The sequence below is a fragment of the Sinohyriopsis cumingii genome, chromosome 6 (genome assembly GCF_028554795.1).
Source record: "Sinohyriopsis cumingii isolate HCF-2022 chromosome 6, ASM2855479v2, whole genome shotgun sequence".
Classification (NCBI taxonomy): domain Eukaryota; kingdom Metazoa; phylum Mollusca; class Bivalvia; order Unionida; family Unionidae; genus Sinohyriopsis; species Sinohyriopsis cumingii.
The window spans coordinates 90,757,888-90,779,188 of NC_142966.1; the positions used below are offsets into that span (position 1 = coordinate 90,757,888).

The window sequence follows — 21,301 nt, forward strand, 5'->3', positions numbered from 1 at the left end:
ATGTATGTATGTATAGCACATTTACTAGAAAAAAATTAAACATACATGGTCCAAATCAAACCTGCAAAACAGAATGTCATTTATCTCATCACATGTAAGATCGGTAGCCTTCATTATGTCGGAGAAACTGAAAAGCTACACAAAAGGACCAACCTTCATAGATCTGATTGGATGACGAAGAAACTGTACAGAAGCCCGGTCTCAGAACACTTCTCCTCCCCATGCCACACTTTCAGTGGTATAACACATATTGCAATTGCTCACAACCCCAACTGGAATCCCAAAACCAGGAAAGAAAAGGAATCTTACTGGATACGCCGCCTTAGAACATTGAAACAAAGCGGTTTAAACCAAGAGGACTAGAAAAAGACAACCATGCACAAATAAAATTATCTTTTGCGGCCGACACATTTTCTTTTAAATAATTCTCTAAATTTGCTTGATATATATGACTACTATAACAATGAAATATCCGGGTTATAGTGTGCGCTAACATAAATTTACATAGAGTAACAGATGTCGCTATGGCTCATCAATTTCTAGGTCAATACAAATATTTTCCAGTATCAGCAAGAAGCTGAAATAAACTAATTTACACATAATATAAAGTTAAAAGGTTGAATTCCTGTAGAAAAAGCCATGTAAGGTTTCGCAAACATAACCGTTTTTCTGTTTTATTTATTTGTCTTGTCTATGTTTTGTATTTGCCTTTGAAAAAGACTCATTAAAGAGTCGAAAGCGCTCGGCTAGCTAAATACTATTTTCGCAATGTTCGTTGTCAGTTTATTCCATTTATCTTCATCAATCGCTGACACACGTGATCCCTTGCTGGATCCAATGCTCGGGCAAGCCTAGTTTCCTTTTAATGAAAATTTATACTTCTCGTGGTATATCATTGATACAGCGTACATACTATATATATATATATATATATATATATATATATATATATATATATATATATATATGAGCAAGAGAGACAGAGGCAGAAAGAGAGACAAGCAGTATGATCTTGGGTAGGTAAGTTTATTCATATTTTATGTCTTGAAATACAAAATGTGTTTATGTATTACTTCTTTTTCTGGAGGTGATAATTTATTTTACGATGTAACATCTATTCTCTGTTTCAAAAGAAAGCATTACTAATTGCTAGACTATTTGCTTGCATAACTAACAATATATTTCCACTTTCCACATATATTAAGTTTATTTATATTTAATTAAGAAATCATATAGTAAACTAATAGGTGCGATAGATATATATATATATATATATATATATATATATATATATATATATATATATATATATATATATATATATAGATCACACAGGTAAGTCGAAACACATTTCTTATCCATTTCTCAAAGGTAGTTCTAAAAGTAATTCGAGAGAACGAATATCTGCCATTCCTGTGTAAGTCTCTTCTTGCTACACAATGAAAGGCACACGAACGGACATTATCACTCAGAGAAGCTTAGGTAGAGGTCCAGGCAGAACGCTGGTTTCCCCATTAGGGTGGCGTTTCCGACGGCGTGGTAATCCCCTGCAGCCACCGCTGCGGCGTCAATGTCGAACTCAGACTTTGGCATGGTGTACGTTCCCTGAAACATAAAGGTATGGAGGGTGTGTTATTACCGAGATTACCAGAATTAGCTTCATTAAGCTATGTAGAAAAGGGTCAAGAGAAGCCTCAATGTTTTTATGAACTGAAGATCAGTAATTACCTTAAATTTGGAACGAAAACGCTTTTGGTATTTTGAGTCAGGTCTTTTATTAGAACTTCAAAAAGTCCCCACACCTGTAGTGTGGTCTCTTCTTGAACTAGAATTCCAAAAAGTTTTTTATTATTTCAATCGCATGGTCTCTTTTTTAATTAGAAATTCAAGAAAGTCCCTACACCTATACTGAGGTTTCTTCTTTTATTAGAATTTTAAAAAATGTCCATGACATCAATTAATAATAATAATAATAATAATAATAATGACTTTATTTAAAGAGGGTTACACACTTAAGGTCCTCAAACAAAGGAAAACTTATTTATTTTAACTGCATCTCTTAAGCCACTATATATATTGGGTTTGGAAGAAGGAGCATTGGAAACTTTTTTGAATAATTTCTTATTTAGTTTGGAAATTTTATACTGTTTGGTAGACATGGATCGCATGTGGGAAGTATTACCAGGTAGCCTATACTGGAATAGTGATTGTAAATATTCAGGAACTTTAGCATTGAATATCCTGTACATTAATCTGGCTTTTCTCAACCAGATTCGGTCTTTAATAGGTAATATTGTTATGTATATTTCATTTAATTTACATTTGATTTAATTTAATTGTCTGTAAGTTTTAAAAATATTTATTTTTAATTTCATTTTATGTCAAAATAATGTAATTTTGTTTACTAGAAATTTGATATTTTCCAGAAATTAGTTTGACCTCAGAGTTATAGTAAACACTGAACTTTGTATCTTATGCTGATCTAGTTCCCGACCTTAATTCAGAAATCACTGAGACAAATATACAATTTTTTCTTCTTATTCTTAGAATAAAATGATTGGTTTTTGTTACGGTCATACTAGGACTACGTGCTTTTTAGACGTAAATACATCTCGAAGGTTCTGCAAAGTTGACCCTCAAAGACTTTTTTATTAACAGCTGCCTCGCTAGGCGCTCAGCATTAAGAGGTTAGTGTTAGGAATGGTCGGCCTGGTGTCAGGATAATGTGACTGGGTGGGACATGATGCCACATGTCTGCGGCATGATGCCCAGTGCTACACATCACTATAAACTGCCACATTGCAGACATCGTAGCGATATGACGGAAAAATTGTTAAAGCTTCGTTAAAAATCCTAATCACACACACATTCTACCTTCATTAAGTGCTTGAAGCCATTTTCAGTTAGAGAGATCAAGGCAGTCTCACATGAATGTTTCTGTCTAAAGCCTGATTGATTATGGTGTAACAGCACGTGTTTGGTTAAATATGATATAAACGAGTCATGGACATGTTTTTCAATCAATTTTAACAAGTTTGTTAATAATGAAGTTGGTCGGTAGTTAACAGTATCATCCTTAGAACCAGATTTGTGAATAGGCATTACTTTTGCAATTTACCATGTTTTGTGTATAGATGAGGTTGCAATACTTAAATTGATTATGAATGTTATGCTATCTGAAATAGTTGAGGCAGAAGTTTGCATGAGTCGGGGACCAATCTGATCAAGTCCTGTATCTTTCTTGGTATCAAGATCACTGAGACATTTTTTAACAAAGTTTTTTGATACAGGTGGGATATAGAAACATACTTCCTTAGAGATTTTGCTACTGCGGAACTTTTTCAGTTCATTTATGTTGTTTTCTATCAATGATTTTTTAAAACTTTGTGGTAATGTTGGTGAAAAAAAATCATTGAAAACATTTGCAATGTCAGCGTCATCAGTGACTATGGTGTCATTTACTAGAAGTGAGTGAATTTTATTTGTCTGATCTTTGTGCGTTCCCCCGATGAGTTCATTGAAGACTTTCCAAATGGAGTTAGTGTTACTCTTTTTGTCTTCAACCACTGATTGATAATAATTTTTATAAATAACTATTTTAATTATAGTTGTCTTTTTATTTCTCCATACTTTATATTGTGCATGGTTTTCCATGGCCTTGAATTGGTCTTGTGTTTTCATAGCATTTAGCATTTCAGTCCTAAGCCAATTAGGTTGGATTTCATGCTTTACTCGATGTACTTTCAGTTGTGCAGGTTTAGAGACTACATCCATGAATAAGTCAGTCCACACCCTCAGCGCTTCATCTATGTCGTCCAAAGGTTGGATTATTTTCCATGGAACGTTATATTGGTCATCGAGAAATTGTTCTTCATTAAAATCTTTGAACGATCTGTAAGTGATAGTTTTGTGTGTATTTTTCCTATTTCTCTTTCTTGGTATACAGTTCATCATAAAAGTAGGATAGTGGTCACAAAGACCAACATTCGGTACATTAACACAAGCAGGGCCGGCGCCAGACCCGGTCAGACTATCTGGCGCCCTAGGCAAGGTTAGATTCTAGCGCCCCCCCCCCCCCGGAAAATATAAATTTCAAAATTTATAAACAATACATTTTTTAAAAAAATGCGCCCCCTGAAATCAGAGCCCTAGGCGGCTGCCTAGTTTGCCTAAATGGTAGCGCCGGCCCTGAACACAAGCCACATTGTCTGGTAGGTTGGTATAAATGTGATCAATAAGAGTGCATGATATTCCTTTTAGCCATGTGGGCTCATTAACCAACTGGACTAGACCTAATGATTCAATAAATTTCATCCAGTTGTTCCTTATTTGAGTATTGAGAAGGTCCTCATTTACATTGGCGAGTATATGTTTCTTTCTCCTGTGCAAGAACATGTTCCATTGGTTTCAAAAGGTTGTCATTCCAGATTGCTTTGGAGGAAGGTGGCGTATAAATGAAACCAGATAGGAATGATTTTGCATTATTTTGAGGAATTTCCACCCAAATAATCTCAATTTCATGTGACTCCAAGTCAGGTCGCCTTTCTGCATTTACATCTTCCCTAATGTAAATATCAGGACCTCCACCCTGCTGTCTCTCTGTCCCTGCGTCATGGTTTTTTGTAGTCTTAACAATCGGGCAAGATTATTTTAAATTATCAATGATTATACAGGGAAAAAGACAAAAAACGGCACACGCATTTCCAATAGAACACATTTTGGCAGAACTGAGTCGAAAGGAATGGCGATTGCAGGCGTTACTCACTCGACACCGTAAAGGAAAAAATACACCCCCTGGATACCCATTAATAAACCAATGATTTGTGTCAAGGTCAAAAGATTATTTCGTTTCTTCGTGAAATCGTATTATAAATTAATCTTACAGAATATTTGAAATGTCTAGAAATAAAATGGATTACCTGTTTCCCAACTAAGGTTTCTTGGATAGGTTGTTTCCTTTGAATTTGAAAAGTATAAAATCTTCATATAGAAGTGGGCCCTAATAATAGTACTTTGATGTTTAGTCACTGAAAACACTTGCAAATATTAGAAACCTAAAATAAACAACGTTCGCGTAAAGACGAGTATGCTATAGAATAAATAGAGACATGGAAAGAAAGCTACGAATAAAAGCAATCATATCACGCTGTATTGCGGATCCATTTTTGCACCTAAAACCCAAAATATTAACAGCACTGATGAGATATTACTAGAGAGTAATTAATCGACATTTCGGCTAAGTCAACGTTCACACAAACAAACGATTTTAATTTCCTCTTGTGGGACTCCCATTTTGAAAATCTACAGTTGACCATTGTTGACCTGCACATCGCATGTACAAAAATAGTGAATGAAAATAAAATAGAGATTAAGCAATTAAAAATGAAAGATATAAATGTTCATATAAAATATCGAGAGATGTCTAAAAATTTATGAGCATTATTACAGCTGATTATAATAATAATTTACATATTTTACAATCCTGACATAAATACATCAAGTACACTAGAAGCTGAAGATTGTCTAGACAATTCAAACAGAAGATGCAAAAGAATCAGCAGCAGTTATTCTAAATTGAAGTGCGAATAATCCCGATATTTTATGAACATTTACATATTTGGTAATCTTATTTTATCATTTTGTATCGTCGTCATCATATTTTTCGTAACGCTATTTGTGCATTTGATGTACAACACACATCGTACGCAGGTTGTCAAATAGGAGTAAGGTCGGGGGTAATTCTGATCGTTTTATGTGCACGATGATATCGCAAAGATCGCAAAGATCTGTGTTTTGGTGATTGTCTCCATACTCGTCAGTGCTGATAATTTTTCAGCTTTTAAGAGGGTGAAAATGGACCCGAACTAAGTCGTATCATTGCTTTAAATTTGCTGCTTTCATTTCTTGCTTCTTCGTTATATTGGACACTAGATTTGATCCTTGCATTGATTACTATATATATTTAATGGACTGCTCCATTAGCCAAAGTGGATGCGGGAGGTTGAAGGTTCGAACCCCGTCCGAGTCATACCAACGACTTGTTTGTAAAAGATAACACTAGCATCTGCCTCGCTTGGCGCTCAAAATTAAGTGGTTAGTGTTAGGACATGTCGTCCTGGTGTCAGGATAATGTGACTGGGTGGGACATGATGCCACATGTCTGAGGCATGATGCCTCAGTACTAGACATAACTATATACCGCCACACTGCAGACATCGTAGCGATATGACTGAAAAATTGTTAAAGCTACGTTAAAAATCCAAATCACACACACGTTGAATGCTTGCGCGTGTATTTTGCTGACTAAACACCAGAGCCTTGTGGCCCTAATATTAGATACTTTTGTGACAAAATAAGCTTCAGGTGCCAGATAAAAGCAAATTTGAAATAAATTAAAGCAATGTATCAGCCACATCGAGTTCAGAACCGAAATAAATGATCTCTTTTCTGTTACTGTTGATACTTATATTCTTGTTAATGCTAATGATGCTACTATTAATCATACTCCAGTCTATCGTCGTGTATTAGTGCTTAATTGTGTATGCCGTAAATAATGGGTGCGACAACCAAGAGTTAATAACTGATACGTAGACCCTATTGTATTAGTGTTGATAATATTGTACATGAACGCAACAAATGTGCGTGTACAGTCAGGTGAAATTGTACAAGAGTCTTGCGACCTTTATCTGCCAGTCATCAGTTCAGTTTATCAAGTTCGATTAGGATGACGTCTGTGTATAGACCTGCCAACTCGAGATCTATCTACAAACGTTAAGGGACCGACTATTAATTTTCGGTTGTGGCAGATAGGATTGTGTGTGTTTGTTTGGGGGGGGGGGAGGAGTGGGGGAGTATGGGATTTATAAAAAAAATTCCTGTCCACGCCCGCCCTCAAAGCTTGAAAACAATAATATTGCTTTGATTTGCATAAATCTTTTTATCTATCATTTTATTTGAAACACAAATATCTTCAGTAAAAATAATAACACGTCTTTCTTTCAAAGAAAATCCGCAGTCTTCCCTGGAAAATTCATTGATTGGTCCCTTAGAACCAATAAAAAGAGTAATATAACTTCTTGTAGCATATCGCCCAAGTTTTCGTATGTGGTAATCAACACCGTATATGGCAATTCTCATTATATACGAAATGATTGGGAGACTTTGTATGTACATCCAGTGGTAAATGCTATTTTTCCATTGCGCGCGTGCGTGTTCTTTGTTTGAATTTTCTCTTTAAAGGCTAGCATTTGATAATTCCGAGATAGAATTGGTGGATTTTTTTTTCCTTCACAATACGTACTGCACGCTATGCAGTTTTTGTTTGTTTGTTTGAGCAGCCCTCTTACCATTTTACCGGGATAAGCGAAATAATAATGACATAATGCTAGTCTGGTATATTTCATTTATGTAGGAACACCAGCCCCATTTAACTGCCCCCTTACAGGTTGCCGGTTACAGGTATGCGTGTAATATGACTGTCAGTCACGAGACCCGGTTGACTGAAAAACGACCAATATGACAGTCCCCATTACCTGGCATCGTGTAGTTTGCTACGCGCACTGTACGCAAGTGTATATTAAAAATGTAACACTCGTCACATCTTGATTAGTCCTCGTGCACTATTAATATGCCGAATTTAGCTTGTATAAATATATTTTCCGTAAAACAGTTTGCTCCTGAACATGTGGATGAGTTTTACAAACATAATATAGAACTTTAAATTCATTACGTACTGTACGAGATATTTGATTATACCACACCCACCCATCCGTTAGACCAATTCGTTTTACCGATGACCTTTATTTATAGGAGTCCTTTGGTTTAAACATTACCAATACCTACCGCTTTAAAGGGACACTGACAGCCAATGCCCGATTCGACAATGGGGTCAGGGCACGAGCTAATGAGGTCCAGCACCTGACACAAGTCGTCGTAGTGGCACGAACCCAGTATTCCCAAGCACGGAAATTTCACCCACACGTCTTCTACCTTCTTGTATAGGAGTAAGTCTGCCTAACATAAATATATACATGATATAACAACATGAAAACAATATTTTATGACAATGTATATCACATTGAACTGCATGTTACGATTTACTATGAAATAACTTTACATTAGAGGAAACAATAATCCGAAAATATAAATCATTTGTTATCAGATGCGCATTCATCAAGAAAACTCGTTAAGAGAAGAGTGTGGGTACTAATCCCTCCCCATATCAGGCCGGGTCAATTGCCCGGTACTTTATACCTATATCTCAAACACGATACACACATTAAGCTTTAAATATGCAAAATGTGCGTCTAAAGTAGTGAACGAATCCTCTAAATTCTAAATACACACAGTGCGCGTCTTAAGTAGTGAACGAATCCTCTAAATTCTAAATACACACAGTGCGCGTCTTAAGTAGTGAACGAATACTCTAAACTCTAAATACACACAGTGCGCGTCTTAAGTAGTGAACGAATACTCCAAACTCTAAATACACACAGTGCGCGTCTTAAGTAGTGAACGAATACTCTGAACTGTAAATACACACAGTGCGCGTCTTACGTAGGAAATAAAACCTCTAAACTCTAAATACACACATTGTGCGTCTTAGTACTGAATCTAAACTATAAATACACACAGTGTGCGTCTTAGTACTGAATCAAACTCTAAATACACAGTGTGCGTCTTAGTACTGAATCTAAACTCTAAATACACACAGTGTGCGTCTTAAGTAATGAATGAATACTGTAAATACACACATTGCACGTCTTTCTACGGGACATCAACACAAGCAGGATATTTAACACCGATGTAATTAAAGTTCTTTGCGCATGGTAGGATTTGAACACACACCCTTTCAGTCAATAGTCCAGCACGCTAACCATAGCGCCACAAAGTCTCCCATACCAAAATGTGGTATTTTATTGCTCTTAATATCTAATTGTACGACTGAAAATTAACAATTCACTGGAGTAAAAAACCAACAGGATTATAAAAACCTCGATTGGCGCAGAAACGTCTCCCTTCACCATTAGCTCTATTGCCACGAAGAGTGCCCCAGGGGTCACGATGGGGTCAGGGTTCACGTCCAAGCTTTTGACGACCATTACGGCTGACGATGGATTGCTGCAATCCTTCCATGAAAACGTCGTCAGTTTAGGTTTCCTCTGTAATGAGGAAGAAAAGATATTAAAAAAAGAAGAGGAAAAAGCCAAACCCCGTCAAACAATGTTTAATATGGTCAAATGCACAGTTTCTAAAATAGGACATTTCACTTGTAAACCGTTTCCTTACATTTGAGGGACACTCTTTGTCCCAGTTTGTAGACGAATATTAATGACAAACAAAATCATACACAAACACACAGATTCTGGTCATACCTGTGTTATGCTGCTCTCCATTCTGACCTCAAAATTGAAAACATTTTCCGCCGTGACTCCTAGAGCTAGCAACATATATTCCAAAAATACAAGAGAAAACTTCATGATTGTGCTTGCATGTGCAGAACTGGAAATGAGTGAAATGGTTTTAGGAATACAAACACCCGATGACCGTGTCAATTCAATGACTTCTTCCTGACATACGAGATATCGTTTATCATGTGCGTAGTTTTATCGATTAAGACACCGTATGACTGTCACAAATGATGGCCACAAATACGTACGTTCTTACTACATAATCTGGTTTCATTTAATCTGCCATGATGGTGTTTACTCAAAATTGTGACCTTATTTCCACGTATAAGAGTACTATGGTGAGATACAATAATATTAATACCATTATCCAAGGTTTGCATACAGGCCCAGACCTAGGGCGAGGTGAACGAGGCAACCGCCTTGATCCCCGCGCTACTCCGCACTGCAGTTTTTGTTTCGCTTGGTGGCCCGCACTCATCGCTTGCTGACTTGGGCCCCGCACATCCTAGGGCTGGTCCTGTTTACATGTGTGTAAGTGTATGTGTATGCGAATAGTTGTAAGCGACGATATTTTTTAAACTTATTCTGTGAAATATGAAGGAAACAAACTGTAATGATCATGATTAGAATATACCGATTTTTTTTTTCAATATAGCATAAGTTGTGGACAGTGGACCTTTGCATAATCGAAAGTGCAAAAATTATTTGTTGCAAAATATGATAAGAACAAAATAAGAAAATCTCATATTGATCCGAATTATTAAAGATACATGGTTGTCTCAATACATGCACGCAAGCTGACTTGCTCTTGGAAAATGTGAGGTTGCCCCAAACATAATATCCCGACAAGAGTAAATCAGCATGACAAATTACGGTGTATTTTAAGGTAATTGCATTATAATTATCGAAACGTTTGTTTCCTTTGTATCTCTGTTGGCACCCTACAACCAGATGCCTATAGATATGCAGATTCGAAAGAGTTCAATGCAGACATGTACATGTATATAGACAGAGAAAGGACAGGTATACAAGATTTTAGAAATAGACTTTTAAGAGAGAGAGAGAGAGAGAGAGAGAGAGAGAGAGAGAAGAAAAGACTGTTTGTAATGATTTATTTGCACTCACAACTCAACGATTTTGGAACACTTATTTTATCATTTATGCACTTATCACACGATCACCATCAAATCAGCGAACTGCATCAAAACATTTGAAATACCGACTCTTCCTTATGATTTGAGAACACTTAGTCTGTCCGTTTCATTGTTTTTAAACCTTGCGTTTGCGGCTTTCCTGGTGAACATGAATTTCTTGGCTCAACATCGAGCACAAGTTCCCGTTATAACTGTTCGTCCATTACGTGTCTGAACTCGAGTTGGATTTGTGGTACGTGTTTTCACATAACAAATCGCCCCCAATATGAAGACATGATCGTTTTAATAATACCGTATTATTCAATGGCATCACGGAAAAGGAAATTTGCATATACTTTTGATGCAAACAATGATTTGAGAAAAATAAACGAATTTTCAGTCATTATTTTTTCTGCACAAGCAACGCATAAACCATCCAGGCATGGTGATGGAACCGTGTTTCCAAACTCAGCTGGAAGGCACTATACATTGGCTCTGCTGGATCAGGAAAAAATACAACTGTTGTTAAATATGGTTTTACGTTGGCTAATGACGGATCGGTTGTACATGATTGCGCCATCGGCTCATGATCAACCGTGTTATGACGTTTTAAAAGATGTTCAAAAAACGTTTAGTGACAAAAGATCATGGTGAATCGGTAAGAACAACACCAAAGATTTATTTTCATCCCTTGACGAACCACCTACCATTGACAATTTTGGATGCAAACGAAAACAATCTCGTCGTGAACGACTATGTGATGCTTGAAAATCATAAACAAACTGACATGATTTATTTGCCTCAACGATACGCACATGTGCCAAAAGTGATCCGTGACAATTGTAACATGTAAATATTTCGTGATATTAATAAACATGGGCTTGGAAATATTCATTGGACTGGGTGCAACCGAGCACACGTGGGATGAATTTCGTGAAATGTTTACGGAGATAAACTCTGACCTGTATAATTGTCTCGCTATTGATCTGACCAGAACTTTCAGGGATCAATATTGTGCGAGTTTGGACGCAAACGTCTACCAAGGACGTGTCTCACGCGCAAATTTAACAATAAAAAACAACCAAATAAAATGTCAGCCAGTGATGTCATTGAAAAGTATGAGAAGCTGTCACGGAATTGTATAAATCCTTTTATTTATTAAATACACGTCCTCGGGTTTCGTTTTTGTTTTGTTTTTTGTGTACAACGATATGGACAGCGTTCTTTTGCATACCAGGGCCCAGCAACGTGGAATGAATTGCCCACTGAACATACACACAAAGACACAGTTATCACATTCAAGAGTGCTCTCAAAACACACTTATTTTGACTGCAAGAACAAACCTAAAGACCTAATAATGTTTCCTACCTTAAATATTCTCAGCATGTTTTTTTCTTCTATGTTTTCTAATTTCATGGTGTTTGTGTTTGTAATCATATCATTATATATGTTTTTTTTTTTTATTTTATAGGTGTTGTCCAATGTTGTAAAGTGCTTAGAGCTTCTAAAGATTAGGCACTATACAAAGTCTCATTATTATCATTATTATTATTATTATTGAGCAGTGTAAGCGACCAGAATATGCTTTATTGATGATATCATATCACTTTTCCACTTTGCCAGGATGCCAAGATAAAGGAGGGGGTTAGGTTGGATTGGGTTAAAACGACGGTTTTAAAGCAACATGCATGATATACAGAGAAAATACAATAATTTACTTCAAATAATTGATCTCTTAAGCCAACCAATCAAACAAACCACCCTTCTCAGTTCAGGCTTAATGTCAAATGTGCACTGACTAATTGTGAAATGGTACGTTGTCCTCGGTGAGTATTACTAAAGCAAAAGTAGGTCATAGTGATCACTGACACTTTTGTAGATACAGTCATGAAAAGGGATCGGTATGCAGTTCACATTTTGGCAGAAAAATGCATACTTTTGACAAAATGTAAATCGCCACATTTCACATTTTCCTAATCTGAATGTTTTTGAAATATGGGGGCGAGACCTACTACCCTCGAGCATGACATCTTATAGATTCAGCCAACCATGGTGTAACCGTCAGGTACGTAGACTCTCCGGGAGAAAGAGAGAGAGGCATATAAGAGAGCAAAACAGACAAACCATACAAAAGGCTGGAATAAATATCGGCATATACAAAAAATTACTCAAACAGACTGCCGGAATGCTTATAATGAGTACGTCAGCGATATGATCAGCAACACAAGCACCAGCAAGAAATTATGTTCTTTCGTGAAAAGTACGAAATGTGATGGTTCCGGAGTTTCCCATCTGATCAAGAATGGTAAAATCCATTGCAGTACATCTGACAAGTCAGAAATCCTGAACGCCCAGTTCTCGTCCGTCTTTACTGTTGAAGACACAATGCACATGCCTGATTTCGGTACTAGCAACACTCCGACTGCCCCACCCATCCAGATTAATGAGAAAGGTGTAGTTAAGCTCCTCCAAAACTTTAACCGACATAAAGCAACTGGACCTGACAAGGTTTCGACAAGATTCTAGAAAGAGAAGGCACCTTCAATATCTCCAGCCCGAACTTTCCTATTCCAAGCCTCATTAGAGCAGGGTCTGACTCCAGACGACTGGAAAGAAGCATTCGTAAGCCGATTGTTCAAGAAAGGCGACAAAAGCAAAGCCTCGAACTACAGGCCAGAGTCACTGACATCAATTTACTGCAAAGTCATGGAGCACATCATCCATAGTCACCTGATGCAGTTCTTCGAAAGTAACAACGTCCTATATGAAAGACAACATGACTTCAGAAAAAAGAGATCATGCGAGAGCAAACTTATAATCACACTCCAGGATCTAGCAGCCGATCTTTGCAACAAACAGATAAGTGCCTTGCAGCGAAGCTTCATCACTATGGTGTCGGGGCAAGACCCTCGAATCGATAACAGCTCTTTAGATGGAAGAAAGCAACATCTTGTGCTAGAAGGCCAGCAATCTTCATCAGCCTCCTTCATTTCAGGCGTACTCCAATGAACGGTCATGGGTCCTTGCTGTTCTTCATCTAAATCAATGATCAGGATGCATCACTGCTACTAGCAGATCTAGACCGGCTACAACGATGGCAAAAAGACTGACAAATGGAGTTCAATCCTGACAAATATGAAGTCATTCGAATCAGCAACAAGACACCGATCGTCCCAGTCATATACACCATCCTGGTAAAAAACTGACGATGATATCCAAGGCCAAATATTTTGGAGTCACCATAGATAGCAACTAATCATGGGACAGCTACGTTGACTCTGTTACAAAGAAGGCAAACAACACCATAGCGTCTCTTTGTAGAAATTTGCCTACATGCCCCGAACAGGTAAGGGCTATAAATCTTTTGTACGCCCACAGCTGGAGTATGCGTCGACCGTTTGGGACCCACCTACCAAACCAATCATTGCCAAACTTGAAGCAACACAGCAAAGGGCAGCAAGGCTTAATATTGATGATTATCGAAAGACCAGTAGTGTCTCCACCATGCTTCAACGTTTGTGATGGGAAGAGCTTTAAGCTCGACGCCAACAAGAAAAAGCTGTTATGAGGTACCGGATTGTACACAAGCTAGTTGACATCGCAGCAGCACAATACCTCAAAAAAGGCTTCTACACTAGAGGACATTTATGCCAGATTTTTCGTCCCCTTCACCAGAGTCAACGGTTACAAAGACTCCTTGTTCCCATCAGGAATCCGCCTGTAGAACTCCTGACTAGCTACCCTAGTCAACGCCATTTCCATCGATGCTTTCAGAGCAGAGTTTGGCATGGTCATTGCGTACTTAAGACACACGCTGTGTGAGTTTAGAGTATTAATGTATTACTTAAGACGCACACTGTGTGTATTTAGAGTTTAGATTCAGTACTAAGACGCACACTGTGTGTATTTAGAGTTTAGATTCAGTACTAAGACGCACACTGTGTATATTTACAGTTTTCATTACCTAAGACGCACATTATGTGTATTTAGAGTTTAGAGTATTAATGTATTACTTAAGACACACGCTGTGTGAGTTTAGAGTATTAATGTATTACTTAAGACGCACACTGTGTGTATTTAGAGTTTAGATTCAGTACTAAGACGCGCACTGTGGTATTTACAGTATTCATTACTTAAGACGCACATTATGTGTATTTAGAGTTTAGAGTATTAATGTATTAGTTAAGACACACGCTGTGTGTATTTAGAGTTTTCATTCAATACTAAGACGCACACTGTGTGTATTTAGAGTTTAGAGTTGACCTGTTTTAGCTGCACTTGGACCATGTACCACATTTACATAGTTCACCATGTGCGATTATGTTCCAGACAAACCCAGCACATTATTGAAAGAAGAAGAAAACGCTCTAAGTGTATGACTTTTTCATATATGTTCATTTGTTACAAAGTGTAGGCACTATGGCAAAGGCAATCCAAATCGGTACGTGCTGTCTTCAAAACAAAAGATCATCCCTTTTAAAAGAGGTCAGGCTCAAGTATGAGTTCTCGAGCTTTCAATATTAACTTTGTGATACCTGTAAATTTAATATAAGCATTATAGAGTTTGTGGTTGGCTTCAGCCTACAGTACACACATTTGTATCGTGACGTCTGCCGATAAGAGACTTAGTATTGGCATCACAGGAATCATTTAACAGATAATATGCATTGAGTATTATGGCGTGATGAATAAAGTTTTCAAATGTGTATTTCACCAGGCTTAAAAGTTCGTATTTATACCAAATTGTGTGGACTCTACAGTTATTATCAGCTAATGACACGCCTTGTCCTGTTGGACATTAAGATTTATTTACTTTTTTAAGTTTACATATAAATGAGTTCATATTGGTATTTCTTACAAGTGGATGTTAAATGGACTTTAGTTTGTCGACGTAACAGATGATTGGTTTCGAAAGGTCTCCTAGCTCGATAAACTAAAATAAAATAAAATAAAGCTCAACAATTTCATCCATCGGTGCTGATTATGGTAATGAAGGAATAATCATGACAACTTTGGTCAAAATGTTATAAACTGATGATTTTGCACAAAAATTACTTTAACTGGTGGGGAGGATGTTGACGGATCGAAAACAAAACAAACTCTACGTTTTGTTTACAGAAGTTTATATTTTCAGAGTCTTTTTAGTTAATCCGATTGTTTATGAGATGGTATACTGATACTGGGCATACTGTTATTGGGTATACTGATATTGGGTATACTGATATTGGACATACTGATATTGGGTATACTGATATTGGGCATACTGATATTGGGTATACTGATATTGGGCATATTAATATTGGGTATACTGATAGTGGACATACTGATATTGGGTATACTGATATTGTGTATACTGATATTGGGCATACTGATACTGGGCATACTAATATTGGGTATCCTGATATTGGGCATACTGATATTGGGTATACTGATATTAGGCATACTGATATTGGGCAAATTAGTCTTCGAAATGTTCATAAGCGACTATTAATCCCTCCTAAATCAAAGAATAATTGGAAGAAAGATAAGAAAACTAAGCAGAATAAGTACAGCACTTGTGGTGGAAAATTTCTGGAATTGTACGAGACAACAGTTAACATAAAAATGGAGTTTTCCAAAATAAACAGTTCATTAAAGTATGTTACTCGATTTTCATCTGCTGACTTTAGGTCTTTTCCTTGTTAGTAAATACCGTATTACCGATAGAATACTGAATGATTCCGCTTAAATAAATATTTCTTGTAAACGTAAAAGACGATTGCAAAAGAGATGGACCCCTTCCTATAATCTGCAATTGTTGCTATTTATGGTGTTCATTTTCTCTTGTTTAGACCTTGTTCTTTATCTGTGTTTTTCTTCTCCGTGCCCACATATAAAAATTATTTATTGTTCTTTATGTGTCACTTTTAGTGCATGTTTGAGGATGACGTTGATTTATGTTCAAACGTTCAGTAACTTTGTTATTTCCTCTAAATATTATCGGACTTTTTTATTTGGACACGTTATCTATGGAATGGTTGAGAAGTTCCATGTGCTTGCGGGCCACTTTTAGGCATATGTCAGCAGTGGCATTGCTAGCAGTTTTCGTCACTATATACAGCGCGTTGTTGTTAAATTGCTTTACATATTAGTTTGAGATGCGTTTAAATGAAACACGTGCGAGTCCAAATCCGCACGATTATTCTTCTCAATCACCACTCAGATCGATCGTGGGGAAACATTACCGGTCTCTGGTGACCTCCAGGAACATATTCCGAAACTAAACGCACAAATGGTCATCAGAATACCAAGTCCAATGAAACCCTGAGCGGCAAAATCTAAGAAACGAAATCAGTATGTTACAGTTGTCCAGGGTCACATCGTCGTACGTGACAATATTATTAAGGTCCGGGTCAAGGTCGTGAACGGTGGAAGGTTCATCAATCGTAGAAAAGAAAAGGCTGGCTGACGAATCATGATATTTATGATACGCAAGCGCGTCCGCGATTTCCCTGAGTACATTGTAACACAGATGATCATTTTCAAATACTGTAATCACGTACACCGACCCCAGATTGATCATCACGTGATTAGATTAAGCAACAGTTGAGCTTTCACGTGTTCTGCAGGACCAGTTATTAATGCGCGACTGTGAGTTCGGCAACGAGTTCATCTACAAACATCTTGCGTGAATCGAATGCGAATGAGTCAGCAAAATTTATCTTGATCACTTTCATTGACGACATCGACAAGAATTCATTTTACCCGGACATTGTTTATAAGTTTGAAGAAGTCCTTTTCAAATTCGCCCGTGGCGGTGGCTGGCAGATCCTTATGCATCAGAATATAATAAGCCATCCATGCGAGTTGGTGGAATAGTAGCACTTCGTAGCATACTCATCCTCAACCGCATATAGAACTGCAGTTTTCATGCATGGACCACATAGAATCAGAATCAGCTTGGTGCGTTCCGAAATCGTTTACAACCCTACACTGGTACGAGTACAACTACTCAATTGGCACCAACAACGCTTCTGGGGCCAGTGGATAACTGAGGTCGATTTGGAATAAATACTCGACGTCACTATTACCGTCGTAGTCGCATATATTTTGTTTTATCACCATACAGGATCTATTCACAGAAATTCGCCTACGGGCATCATTTGTATCATTAACCTCTGTACCCACTGTTTCCATCAAGATACATGATGTGACTCATTGAGAGGATGGGGTCGCATCCGTCCATCTGTGGGTTGTTTACGCGAGCACAATGGTGACTCACCATAGAAATTCCGACTCAGATATCAAGTTCGAAGGACAAAGTTTGATCAATGTTGGTAAGCAGTTAAAACCCGGCACAGACTTTCGACAACAGTGAATCACTTGCCTTTCCCGGTGATCAGAAGTAATAAGCTCCGTAGATCTTCTACACGCGCATGGTTGTATCACGGAACGCCTCAGAGACATGTGTGCATATTGTACAGATCGTGATAGTCACCGAGATTCCGACAACTGAACACGGATAAGACTTTCTTCACGTGCCCGTAGTCGTCGGCTAAAATAGCTTCTGGGGACACGGACGAATGGAAGGCCTCACATACTTGTGCGGATAGTTCCTTTGCGGGTGGGCAATCTGAACTTGTCAGGTTCATCAGGGAAAGCGCCACCGAATCGACGAGTAATTGTAAAACGATCGATTTGTTGAGGAGCTTGTCCAGGCTGAAATTCAGAAACTGCAGCGAATCAATGAATTACAGATAACCCAGCCAAAACGTCTTGTATGCTTCTGTGGTTTTAGGAAAGACGCTTATTTGTGTATCAGATACCGTTGCGACTCGTTGAATGCTTAAGTGACCATACTGCCCACGTAAGTTATAAAGCACAACTGGAATTTCCATCAACTGTCCGCGTTCCATCTGGAACCGCCAGTGATGTGGCAATAATTGCGAAGTTTTCATCGTTGGAGATGAAAGCTCCTTCACGGATCCAGCAATGTGTCGCCGGTAGAATCTATGTATGACATCGCGAGTCATAAAATTTTTCGCGGGAGAGAAAACATGTCAACTCGGTTGGGGGCGCTAGCACCCAAGGTGCAATATTAGAATGGTGGATCAGTGCTCTGTCTCATCGGAAAAAAAGCATAAGAAAAAAAACAACAGTCAAAATACTACTTGTAACTGGTGGCCCAGAGTGAATAGCGACACCGGGCACCATCTGGAAATTCCTTTCTGGTGAATCATGCAGTGGTCAGTTATGGTCATCCTCCAGCTGTGAAGGCATATGGCAAGAGAAGTGAATATAACACAGGGCCTCAGCACAGGTGTGGTAGGAACTGAAGGCCAACCGCTGGATCCAGACTTGTCTCCAGGCATCTTCATTGTCTTGCCAATGGATTCATACAGGCCTAAACGAGAGAGTGTGGGCGACTCTGCGCAGATTTCCTTTGATTAAATCACCTCACTCACAAGACATGACATTACTCCCAATCCCGCACCAGACTTTTCTCCAGGCGACGAATTGTTGGACTCAATCGGTGGCAAATGATTTTCGAAAAACATTTTCTTGTCGCTGATATACTCGTGCGGATAGTTCCTTTGCGGGTGGACAGTTTGAACTTGTCAGGTTTTTCAGGGGAAGTGTCACTGTATCGACGAGTGATTGTAAAACGATGGATTGTTGACGAGCTTGTCCAGGCTGAAATTGAGAAAATGCAGCGAATTGATGAACTATAGATAACCCAACCAAAACGTCATGTATGCTTATGTGGTTTTGGGAAAGACACATATTTATGTATCAAATACTGGTGCGAGTCGTTGTCTGCGCAAGTGACCATCCTACACACGCGGGTTATAAAGCGAAAAATTAGCGACTGTAGATTTAATCAACTGACAGCGGTTCATCTGGAAGCGCCAGTGATGTGGAAGTAATTGCCAAGTTTTCATCGTTGGAGCTGAAAGCTCCTTCTCAATCAAGCTGTGTGTCCCACTAAAACCTAACTTATGTCATCGCGGGTCATAATCATGTTCGTGGGAGAGAAAACAAGCCAACTGGGCTGGGGACGCTAGCACCTGAGGTTCGATATTAGAATGGCGGATCATTGCTCCGTCGCGTCGGAAAACAGTTTTAAACAAAAACAATAGTCAAGGATACTACCTGTAACTGGTGGCCCAGAATGATTAGATACACCTGGCTCCCTATGGAAAGTCCGTTCTGTTAGATTAGGCAGTGGTCAGATATGTTCATGAAGGTAGATGGCAAGAGATGTGAATATAACACAGGGCATCAGCACAGGTTCAGAAGAAACTGAAGGCCAACCGCTGCATCCGGACTTGTCTCCAGGCGTCTCGACATTGTTTTGCCACTGGATTCATACAGGCCTAAACGAGAGAGTGTGGGCGACTCTGCGCAGATTTCCTTTGCTTAAATCACCTCACGCGCTAGACATGACATTACTCTCATTCTCGTATCAGATATTATCAAGTCTTGTGATGATGTTGGAACAGATAATCAGACGGTGTGGATAATATGGTAGCAGTAGCTACAGTGGAGCTCTGCAACCTCGTACGTGACCGAGTAGTTCTTTAGGATCACAGGACAGGAGGAAGTGTTTAGTAAAGATACTTTAAACGTTACCTCCTTCACATCACCCTGGTCAGCTCTCAGGGATCCACTGAAGTGGTCGAAAACATATGAGGACAAAGGTCACGCATTTCACCATTGGTACCTGGGACGTACGCACGCTAACGGGCAGTACATCAGAAAACAGAGAAAGAGGAACACTCTAATTGGTAAAGAACTCCCCAGATTCAGCATCAAGACAGCAGCCCTGCGTGAAACCTGCAGAGCAGAGGAAAGACAACTCACCGAAGCCGGAGCCGCGTAATCCTTGTCCTGGAGTGACCAAAGTATAGAAAAGCAATATGAACCAGGTGTTGGCTTTGCCATCGAATTACAGGTAGTTAGCATGCTTACAAATCTCCCAAAGGGCATTAATGACAGATTAATGCAAATAAGAATCTCACTGTCTAGCAGAAAGACATGGAACTATCATAAGTACCTATACACCCCCTATTGACCAAACCACACGCATTATGTAGACCTGAGTCTCCTTTTGCAAAAGTACCAAAAACAAACAAGCTTATCATTCGTGACTTCAGTGCTAGAGGTGGCACAGATCACCATCCATGACCAGGTGTCAAATTATACTTATAATAATATTAATTTATCTAGTTGCTTTTTAGACAATTTTGTTTACTTTTATCTGGATCGGAAATACCGATCAACTTGGTGCTGGATATTATGTTATTGCCTTCTGTGTCAACGCCTCTACGTATACGTATCCGGAGCACTTAAGAGATTACCATGGTTAGTCATCACGTTGGAGTGAGCACGGCTCCTCAACTGTCGACAACATTATTGGATTTTTCTCAACAGTATCAATGACATCTTTGGATTTTTCATTTTGTTTTTACACTTGCGTTAACGTCAACGACTTGAATTGTTCTTAGCTGACATTATGCAATGACTTTCCATCATTCTTATATTATTTACAGTGTTTTCTCCGTGCTCGCTCCAACGCGATCCCTAACCTGGTTAAATTATTAAGGGCCCCCGATGCGTATGTAAGATATTATACAGTGTGTGTGTGAGTGTGTGTGTGTGTGTGTGTGTGTGTGTGTGTGTGTGTTGGATTTTTAACGTAGCTTTAACAATTTTTCAGTCATATCGCTACGATGTCTGCAGTGTGGCAGTTTATAGTGATGTTTAGCACTGGGGCA

At 38.5% G+C, this 21,301-nt stretch overlaps 1 protein-coding gene across 2 annotated transcripts; it reads right to left on the bottom strand.

Annotated features, from left to right (window-relative positions):
- Positions 1-1,304: 1,304 nt before the first annotated feature.
- Positions 1,305-9,903, bottom strand: LOC149797428 (ganglioside GM2 activator-like). 2 transcript variants are annotated; one of them, XM_089960412.1, is made up of 4 exons: positions 9,772-9,903; positions 8,994-9,161; positions 7,843-8,013; positions 1,305-1,605 (listed from the first exon to the last, which is right to left on the bottom strand). In XM_089960412.1, exons 1-4 carry the CDS (start codon positions 9,886-9,888, stop codon positions 1,465-1,467), a joined length of 597 nt encoding a protein of 198 aa, XP_089816538.1. In that variant the 5' UTR covers positions 9,889-9,903; the 3' UTR covers positions 1,305-1,464. The 2 variants fall into 2 exon arrangements, with proteins under 2 accessions (XP_089816538.1, XP_089816540.1); XM_089960414.1 differs by lacking the exon at positions 9,772-9,903 and adding an exon at positions 9,375-9,639 and having other exon boundaries at positions 1,306-1,605.
- Positions 9,904-21,301: the final 11,398 nt, after the last annotated feature.